The 10,279-nt window shown below is 40.0% G+C and overlaps 2 protein-coding genes across 2 annotated transcripts in view; one reads left to right on the forward strand and one right to left on the reverse strand.

The window, feature by feature from the left end:
• The window catches only part of LOC103365838 (protein tyrosine phosphatase type IVA 2-like), a 20,733-nt gene extending 10,996 nt beyond the window's left edge, over positions 1 to 9,737 (reverse strand). Inside the window, exons 1-5 of the mRNA XM_008293390.1 lie at positions 9,637 to 9,737; positions 8,725 to 8,860; positions 7,340 to 7,465; positions 6,038 to 6,749; positions 5,859 to 5,951 (exon numbers count right to left, since the gene is read on the reverse strand). Of these exons, the coding sequence (XP_008291612.1) occupies positions 5,859 to 5,951; positions 6,038 to 6,133 (189 nt within the window). The 5' untranslated portion in view covers positions 6,134 to 6,749; positions 7,340 to 7,465; positions 8,725 to 8,860; positions 9,637 to 9,737. The remainder of the gene's footprint in view (positions 1 to 5,858; positions 5,952 to 6,037; positions 6,750 to 7,339; positions 7,466 to 8,724; positions 8,861 to 9,636) is intronic.
• Positions 543 to 10,279, forward strand: part of gjb9a (gap junction protein beta 9a) — a 19,076-nt gene continuing 9,339 nt past the window's right edge. Inside the window, exons 1-2 of the mRNA XM_008293389.1 lie at positions 543 to 923; positions 4,649 to 4,851. Coding sequence (XP_008291611.1) covers positions 4,681 to 4,851 — 171 coding nt within the window. The 5' untranslated portion in view covers positions 543 to 923; positions 4,649 to 4,680. The remainder of the gene's footprint in view (positions 924 to 4,648; positions 4,852 to 10,279) is intronic.

The following is a 10,279-nucleotide window of genomic DNA, read 5'->3' on the forward strand; positions in this document are numbered from 1 at the left end:
GCTGTAGAGAAATGCTTCTGCAAAACAGTTCTGCCAGAAAAATAACAGTTCCTGGATTTAAATCCAGTTCTGTGAGTGTGTAGCGCTCTAACAGGCTTCACTATGGGCTGTGTGGGGACGCCAGACCACCCTGGACCCCCCGTTGGCTCTGTCCCTGAACGCATCGAAAGGTTTAAATGTATGTGAAACCACCAATAAGCACTTGTAGGACTGCTGTATGGTTCAATTTTTTGCCTTTTTTTTTGTTTAACACATTCACAAATACTTTTTAAAAATGTTGCCCTACGTTCTGTGGTGTTCATTTTGCATTTAGTGGCTCAATACAACCTTTAGTTTACTCTTTATGAACTTCAAACAAACTGCTGTACTAAGTTTGATACACTAACTTAATGTAAATGTGCTTCCTTCTCTTTATCTGTCTGCCGTTCCAACATATTTGCATAACTCTCTTCAATCCAAACACAAAGGGTGTGGCATTTTTCTCTCTCTCTTGCTTATTCTTTCTCCTACACACACACACACACACACACACACACAAACACACACTCCAGCATTCTTCTTGGCAGGGATGGATGTTCTGTCCCCCTGCTCAGTAAAGCATATGTGTCTGTTTCTTTACCTATTTATAAGGTGTTAGGTTACATCGATTGCAGGGAGTGGAGTCTCCCCGTTTCCCGTAAGCTGACAAGACAGGGCATGTGAAGTCTGTGTGTTCATGTGCGTGTGTTTAATGACGTAGCAGCGGCTGAAGCTGGTTTGGCAGGATTTCTGAGGAAAGGGCGAGAGAGACAAGCAGAGGGAGAAAGGAGCTGGAAGCTTGAAACTAGTTTTTCCTTCAGTACACTTAACTTCTCTGCTGTTTCGTTAAGCTTCTCCTGCTGGTGTCGACCGTATCGGCCGTTTCAGTGAAGTTTCAACACCGGGTAAGGCTGTTTTTCTCCTTTTTCGTTAATTTCACTGTATCTTCACGGCAGGACTGAACAGTAAACAAAGACTGTAACCATGAGGGTTTGAATTTTACACAGGCTGAGGGACAGTAATGTGCTTTTTCCTGTTTAGCAATTATACAAAAGGGATACAAGTTGGTTATGGCAACAAATGGGGGAGCCACTGGGATTTCATTTTCAAGAAAAAAAAGGGAAGCAACTTTTCCTGCGGCTGTGACTAAGACACAAAACATTCAAGTCAAGTCAAGACAAACACTGTAAAGACAGAAAATGTAGCTGTAGATTGATCACACAGATAGGACTGTGGCCTAAAGCTGAAATGTTCCACATTACCACTCATGGCACATAAGTTTCTATTGCTTAAATTATGAGTGTAGGTTTATTTAAATAGAAACGAGACATCAAATAATACTTGCTTGAACTTCAAAACTGGTACATTTTCACTATCAGCGCATCTATTTTGCACCATTTTGATATCTTAGAGGCTCACAAGCTGAAAGAAAACCCACGTATTAATGTAAAAATATGATCCGATCTAACCCGGGTTAAGGTGTGGATCAGAGCAGCCATCAGCGAGGTCACGTGATCTTTAATAAAAGGTCAGCGTCAGGAACAATGTCACTTCAAGCTTCACTGGGGCTCTAATCTACGTTACTAAGCTTCGATGAAAGTGGCAAAAGAGTTAATCCAGAGTTTGAAGTGTTGACACGGAAAAGTCCTCAGCGCTGAACCGCTGCTGTTTTGTGAAATCCAAATATTTTACTCTTTTCTAAACAGTGACTGATCCTCCGATGCGCCTCATATAGGCCTGAGCAGAGCACTACAGAGCACATATGGATTTTATTTCAGTTGTTTTTCACGGATATAATAGGAAGTACAACCACTGAAGCTATAACTTTACATCCAAAATGTCCATACACACATACCTTTTTTTACTCATTAACATGGAGCTCCTGCTGTATACATGAATGTGTTCCTGATGTTATCGTATTCTACACCAGCGAAAGTGAAAATCATTCGGCCATACGATAGCAAAAGAAGATTCCGTGTTTCCATCTGTGCAATGCAAACACTCGATGGAAACCATGAGAGTTCAGAGGAAACTGATTGTACACATGACTTTTTTGTAAAAACACGTCTCCTAACACATACATACACACAGTCCAGCACCTTGGTAACGTAACCTCAGAAACCACACACACACATGTGCCGGGAGGCTTATGATTGAAGTCATATTTAAACTGGACTGTACGGCATTAGGCTGTTTCATTCATGAACCTCTTTATCCTTTGCACACATGGTTGTGTTTCCATTGTGTTCATTCAGCAGCACACAGCAGCAATACTTAGTGATAACAAACACAGCAGCTGTGTGCACACAGCTAACAGCAGCCTGAATGGAGAAAAGAGATAAATGAAAGATTCTTGAAAAAAAAGCATAAATTGTCTATAAAGGAAATCTAATGCAGTTAGATGATGTTCCATTGAGCTACACAAAGGTCTTTGAAGGACAATAAGTCATGTCATCAGAGCAGAAAGTCTGACTTGTTTTTTTAAGAAAAGCGCTGGTGTTAGCACGGATATTAGTCACATTGTTGTTTTTCTGCTACGACAAGTTCAAATGTTTGCTTAGAAAAAACTGTCACAATTCAAACTGTACTATCCCAGCTTCCTACAAGGTTAATGTAGGAAGCTGGGATGTCAATGTTAATGTGAACATAGAGAATTTTTTTTTCCTGTCTTGTTATTTGATTTTACATTAAAAAATAAAAAATAAAGTAAAATAATCCCACATTTGTAAGGAGAAGAATAAATACAATCAATATATGCAGAGAAAAGATTGATAAAACACCAATGTTAGCACAGTAAACATAGAGAAACGTCAGAGCAGCTAATTAGCTTAGCTTAGCTGCAAAAACAGTGGATTTATCTTTAAAGCAAAGCGTTATGTTGGTGTTAGTTGAGAAATAAAGAAGCCAGGTGTAAATACATGCTCTTGGATTTGTAATTGATAAATAGAAATCCCTGCCCATGACTTTTACGTCAAACCATTCCAATATTAACTCATTTATTTATTCCTAATCTATAGGTATATTTCAGATATCCACAATGTCAGTCTGACTCTACTTTTACCGTTCATGTATGTGGTTTCTCATCACAGGTATCTACAGTTCAGCTGCTGATGTCCATTTACAGATATCTAGAGCTGAATTACAACAAGTGATTTTCCCAGTTTAATCTACATTCATGCAGCTCCTGATATCCACATTGTCCTTTGTAGAGATCTTGAGTTAAGTCTAAACAAGTCAGAATGATGTTGTACACATCTTGTACTGGAACTTCACCTGGTTAAAAAGTAATTACAGATATCCTGAATTAGAGTTTTATGTGGCAACACTGAAAATATCTCTAATCACAGCAGAAGAAATGGGACGTGGAGACAGAACAACTTGTTTTTCAAACATACAATGAACCTGAAACCGCAACTGATTAAGATAACCTGTTTAACTGCTAAGAGATTAGTATTCTGATCCCATCCAGACTTCACTGTAGGTCCTTAAGTGTGTCTGGAAACACAGAACTTGAAGTTCACCTTAAGTCTGACAGGAAAAGTCTCTCTTTCTATCGCTAACTGTTGTTTTGACTGGTCAGAATGATGTCATAGACAGTTGGAACGAAAAGTCTGACTCAGAATGAAGTTGCTGATGCCTGTATTTGGAATTCCCGTGCCCACGGATTTGTAAATCAAATCACTTCCTTTTTCACAGAACAAGGAAGAAGTATAGGACACTTTGAAAAGCATGATATAAAATTACATGACACGATAACAGATGTAAAATGTCAATGTAGGTCACAATATAGCAGCAACTCTACTTTAAATTCAGAAAAAGTGGACTCACTTAGTAGATACAGTCACTCCTGTTTTGTTGACTAATCATATGCAAATCACACACATTGCGTATTCAACCTATCTATCCAAAATATTGTTTTTCCATTTCTGTTTTTGCATAGCTTAAACAAACCATGTTTAACACTGAGTTTTAGAGGAGCTGGTAACTGGATTTCGTTACTTTTGGACAACCCCAGGCGACCTGTGTACCTTTTTTCTTTGAGCTAAGCTAACCTAGCTGGTTGCTAACTTTAGCTGCACAGTAGCTCAAGTTGTTGGCAAGAAACCAGATAAGTTTGTTTCCTAAAACTGATGAGTTACTGTCCATCTTTAATAAAAAATAAAAAATGTCCTTGGTTAATAAACACAACAAAAGCAACATTTTAATGACATACAGTATGCCAGCATGAAAAAACTGTTTTTTAGTTTATCCTTCAGCTGCTGCTTGAAAGTGTTGTTACAGAATCATGAAGTTTAATTAGCGAGGAGCTGATAGTATTAATAAACCTGAATAACAATTCATGAAGCATTTCGGAGAGTCAACAGGCTTTGAACTCAACACAGCCGTGAAATGAAACTGTGAAACTCTAAATGTTAACTCTCTGTCCTGGAGGCTGTTGAGTTGTTGGAATGATTTCATACAAGCCCGTACATGTATAAACAACTAGTACCTGATGGATTGAGCAAGGTGTGGCTAATCCTACAGCACAGCAAGTCTGTATGGACCGTACCATTTTTAAGAGAGAGTAAAGTTGTTTAAAAGTAACTTCCGTCTTATTTTCTTCCTTTCTTTTTTTTCTTTGTTTCAACAGGGTGCACTTGTGCCAGTCTCCCAGCAGCAGGGATGAACTGGTCGGGACTGGAGAGTCTGCTGAGTGGAGTCAATAAATACTCCACAGCGTTCGGGAGGATCTGGCTGTCTATGGTGTTTGTGTTCCGAGTGCTGGTGTTCGTGGTGGCAGCGCAGAGGGTGTGGGGTGACGAGAGCAAAGACTTTGTGTGCAATACCCGACAGGTAAGACCTGTGCTAACTGGTGTGAGGATGATGTATTGTAAATTTCCCACAAGGAAGTACCACATTGACACCACATCAGTTCTACTCATGAAATCTGACGCTTTAAAGGCCTCTGCTGACTGCTGATGAGTTTGTAACCCTAACCTAGACTAGTAGCCAACTTCTGTGTTTGTGAATTTGTTCCGCTGATCTTACACATGAATATCTGTTTACCTGCCAGAAGGAGTGTAATTCACCCGGTGACAATAGCTACCGAGGAACCCTTTAAAGTCGCAAAAATAACAAAACAACCCCGATGATGTCATCAGGGTTACTGGAATAAAAGAAAGCTTGACTTTAAATAGTAGGAAATACAATCCTGAGGTCTGAACCTGAGCTGTGGAGTTTGAAAAANAGAGACAGACAACCAAGCACACTCACATTCACACCTACGGACAATTTAGAATCACCAATTAACCTCAACATGTTTTTGGACTGTGTGGGAGAAGCTGGAGAACCTGGAGAGAACCCACGCTGCACAGGGAGAACATGCAAACTCCACGCAGAAAGATCCCAGGTCTCCTCACGGGACGCAAATCAGTGACCTTCTAGCTGCAAGGCAACGATGCTAACCACTGAGCCACCTTGCAGCCCTGAAAATCCTTCTGCTAATAACCTTGAACGAAAAGAAATCAGCTGGTAGCCTGTTGGGTGTACTGCTACCATGTTTTTTTTTTAAAAAAAAGATGCAATGGACAAAAACTGAAAGTGTTTTTTTCCAGAACATTCAAAGTGAACTTTCCTGTAGATCAAGCTCATATTGTTTACTCTGCCGAAAGGGTTCCTTTTATCATGTTAAACCATGTCATTGTCGTCTATATTTATTTAGTCTTTTGTGCTGCAAGGAGGCTTAATCCTCTAATGACAGGAACGTCATTTAACGCTTTAACTGTGACTCAATGTTTACAGATTGTAATTTTCCTTGACCTCCTTGAAGCACTGCTGAGAACTGTACATGCATGGCTTACCAGGACTTGTATGCCTTCTTGTTCCACCGGTGTCTTGTCGTAAGTAGCAGCACACACTCTCACCAGGGTGTTTACTCCGAATGCCTTTAGATCCTACACATCGATACACATACAGTTTAAACACAACAAGCTGCTCTTGTTCCATCCAGAAAAGGCAATAAAGTGAGAAAACATCCTACCTCTATAAACCTTCCCAGTTGTGCATTGGTGGGATTGTGCGTGATGAGGAATCTGAGACAATCATAGGAGATCTCCACTGGAGCCGGTCGGTTCATTTTTTGACCCACAAAGGTTTGTTAATAAAGAATGAAGGTCTGAAAAGTACTGTGCTTCAAAGAATGGAGTAACAGACAAGGTCTTCAAGTACAACCCTTTGGAGTGTTTAAAAAAGTAAAAAATAATGCTTCCACTTAAAGAAATCCAAATTAAACTCAATTTCACTAATGGATCAGTACGGTCTATGGGCACAGGATTTAAATACGCGATTCTTTTGACAAAAAGCCTAAATAATAACAAACACAATTTTTAGGGGAGAAACTTCTTGGCAATAAAGGACTAAAATGAAAATTGGCTTGGTAATTTAAAAAATAATAATTTAATCTAGCAGACTGAGATCAAAAAAAGTGGAGAGAAGACACCTAAAGTCCTGAGGGGGGAAAAAAAAACTTAAGACAGGAAAAAAGATCTGTCTATCCTTTCTTTCAAATCTGTTAGCCCATTCAGAGAAGACTTGTACAAATGAGAGCAGAAGAAGAAAGGAAAAGCAGGAAAGGAGGAGAGCAGAGAGGAAACTCCTGGGCTGAAACCAATGCCTCCCCTTCTCCCCAGGACAAGTCACAGACTGAAGGTTGGCTTGTCTTCATATGGGTTGAACGGGATGGCAGTAAGGACCTGTGAGGACAGAGAGATGCTCATTCATAACCTATTTGATTCTAACGTGATGCTAACTGACGACCACTTCTCCATGTGCTGCTGCCTTAACCTCCACCACTTGTTCCTGTCCTGTAATGGGCCATTCAGTGCTAATCAGTGGTCAACTAATGTATTTTTCCCAGTGCTGATATCAATTACATTTTCAGCAAAATGAAAATCTCTGTCTTAAAATGTATACAAGAAAAACTCTAACATAAAACTTAACTGAGTGAGAAGTTTTCAACATTTATTCCTCAGCTTTGACAAGTAATCATGATTTGTACATAGGTGGTGGGCGTTATTCAAGACCATAGAGTGATTACTGACAAAGAAGCAACTGCGTCCAAGACAAACCAGTAATGATAATTGGGAAAATGCTCAATGTTGGATCTGATAATCGGCGAGGCTGATATGCAGTTGACCCTCAGTGCCAGGTTATGTGTGATCAGGTACTTAGATCGGTATCAGTGATTCAGTGTGCCTTTACTCTGCTTCCTTGGACAGCAACAAAGTCAAAACAAATTAAATAATGTTCGCCCCTCTTTTAAGATAGCCTTTACGCCACTCACCTGTGTGTGTGAATGGCAGTGATTGTGCCTAGCTGGTGTCTCCTGTTCACTTGTCCACAATAAGCAGCAGGTGCTGGGCTTTGCAAAACTCCCCTCCAAGCCTCGCAAACGCCATACATGTGCAGCCTAAAGGAGACAAAGTCCAAAGTGTGATGTTGAGTGGAGCTGCTAATTTACACTGTATACAGACGGGGCTGCATTGCAGCGACACATAAGCCCCTTTCAGACATGGGATTAGTAACATTGCTGGCTTGGGTCACTTTTACATAAGTGCTCCTTGCAGCTTCATTCAGACATACCCAAGACAGTGACAAGAGAGCCATGGTGCACGCATGACATTAGTCACACATGAGAGAATAGACAGTACATCAAATGATATAATACATAATAATGCACTCATGAACAAAAGACTAAATCTACGTCCATTATGTAACAAAGACTTAACTGCAGCTTATTAACCTTGACTCTGTACGTGACAGCTCACCTGTCTAACGTGAATGAAAGCACACAGTGTGATTTGATCCTGACCAATCCTTTCTCCATATTGGGGAAAATAAAAAATGCTGAGTCACTAATGAAGTTACCAATGTTGGTCCACTTATATAAATGTGCACAACTCTCTCACTTTGGAAACGCTCATATGGATCCTCCTGTTTGACGCTGCAGGTATTTAATAAACTCAAGGAAAAATCTCCTACAAACAGCTGGAAGCAACAAACTAAACTTCAGCTCCTGTTACCATTTTGTCTGCTGGAGTTCTCCCCATGCAGTCCAGAACATGTTGAGGTTAATTGGTGATTCTAAATTGTCAATAGGTGTGAATGTGAGTGTGCTTGGTTGTCTGTCTCTAAGTGTAGCCCTGTGATAGACTGGTGACCTGTCCAGGGTGTCCCCACTGTGATCCTAGTTAGGATTAAGTGGTGTACAGACAATGGATGGATGGAAACTGTGTCTTTTGCACGCTCTGTGGTGTATTTGGATCAATATTTGTGCTCTTCTGTGTGCCTATCCATTAAAGCTAGGGTGTACACTTCAGACTAGTGCTGTGGTAAAAGTGATGAAGATATTCAAGCTTTAGGAGTTTAAATTTGTCACTTGCTAATCGAGTATGTCAAGTGAAACGCAAAGCGACTGTTCTCAAGGTTGTGATATAACAAGAAGACATTACAAAGGGAACATTAAAAAAAAAATAACTATAGAAAATTAGCAACAAGACAGAAATGTCAGAGTTATCAAGGCGGTAGAGAGATGTTACTCGGACCCACCTAGTGAGATTGTGAGATTGTGAGATAGTGAGATGTGGCGAGTTTTACAAAAGTGACCAAGGTGCTCGTTCAATTGCTGGAAGATTAACGGAAATGAGTCCATGAAACTCAAATACTCACTGTGCTGAGAGCTGAGGAGACAGTTCATTGAGCGGACACAGGAAAATGTGACGGCTCCGGGATGTAGACACACCATTGATGATGATGCTGCTTTTCTGGGTCCTGGCTGACAACGGCCCGCTAGCTTTGTGCTAACCTGCAGCGAACAACACACATGTTAATGTTGCTCAGCTACATGACTTATGTAGCTGGATTACGTATTTCCAAATATGACCAATGGCTTGTATGTTGCTATGCAGTGGATTGACTACCGAGCCTCGAGAAAATGATCCACCAAGCAGCCGGTATTGCCAGATAACGGAACAAGATCAAATATGTTAACTAATATTGTATACTTTAGTATGACACACGAAAATATCGGACCGTCTTAAAGCTACGAGATTCAGTTAGCTAGCCACCTTATGTTACACATCTGACAGTTAACGATATATAACAAAGCACTAATTGTTAGAAACCACGTATAAGCCAATAACTTAAGTACATCAACAGCAGCAGGTTGGTTCACAAACAACCTGCTTGACAGTTAGCTTGTGCTAAATTAGCCAGCTAGCTTATCGTTACTAGTAGCTAGTTTTCAAAGGCACCTAGTGCTCATACAACAAAGCCTGTGACATACGCAGTTTAAGACGAACTGTTAGCACATGGTTTAGAAACTGCCCCACTTGACTAATCAACGGCGCCTTCTGTCATTACAAGCTCAGCCAGCCGAGTCATGTAAAACCAGGTCAACAACCATGTTGCCGGGATAAAAAGGCGAGCTAACACTTCCAGGCTAAAGCGCTCACCGGTGTTCAATAACAACCAAATGACAGCGAGTGCAGTGACCTTGTTCAAGCAGGCAAACAACAGTCAGCAAACCGTAACAGTTACTACGTCGGTGTAAAAACATGTCGTATCGATAGAAATACTTACAAAACGCAGTAGTTTCACGAAAATTCCAGGCGCTTCTAATGACAGAGAGGAGTCTGCCAGGGAGACATGTTGAACAGAAATGACAAGTTAGCCGCAATAGACGCTGCTACTTCCGGTCAATGGCTTTTAAAAGTAAAAGGCACATATTGCTCTGTTCCGGTACTGCTCGATCTTAACCATGCGCACTTGACAATTAAATACAACAATACAATTAAATAAATAACCGTAGAACAAAATTTAAAATAAATAATAAAAGAAGCAGGCAAATAAAATGACCTCACATTATTTTATTTTTTACAAAAGTATTATTTTATGTCGTTGCAACAGGCATTTAGCTGAAACATGCTCCCGACACTCCTAAAATCACATTTTATCAGCCAATGTATGACCTGAAATTTTAACTTTCATAGTAATATTTATTTATTATTCTATACTGACTTTATAAGGCTCTAAGCAGGCAAAATGTAACTGCCAAATGATGCGGAAGTCACTGCTGCCATCTACTGTTTTGCATACATGAGAATAAATTGTGTGCTCTTTATAAATGTTTTTACATTTTTTTCAGTAAGTAGTAGTTTTGTCAGTATGCCACAGAAGAAACACACAAAAGTACAAAACAGGCAGACTCAGACAGTTTTTATAG

The sequence above is a fragment of the Stegastes partitus genome, unplaced genomic scaffold (assembly GCF_000690725.1).
Source record: "Stegastes partitus isolate 25-593 unplaced genomic scaffold, Stegastes_partitus-1.0.2 Scaffold880, whole genome shotgun sequence".
NCBI lineage: Eukaryota > Metazoa > Chordata > Actinopteri > Pomacentridae > Stegastes > Stegastes partitus.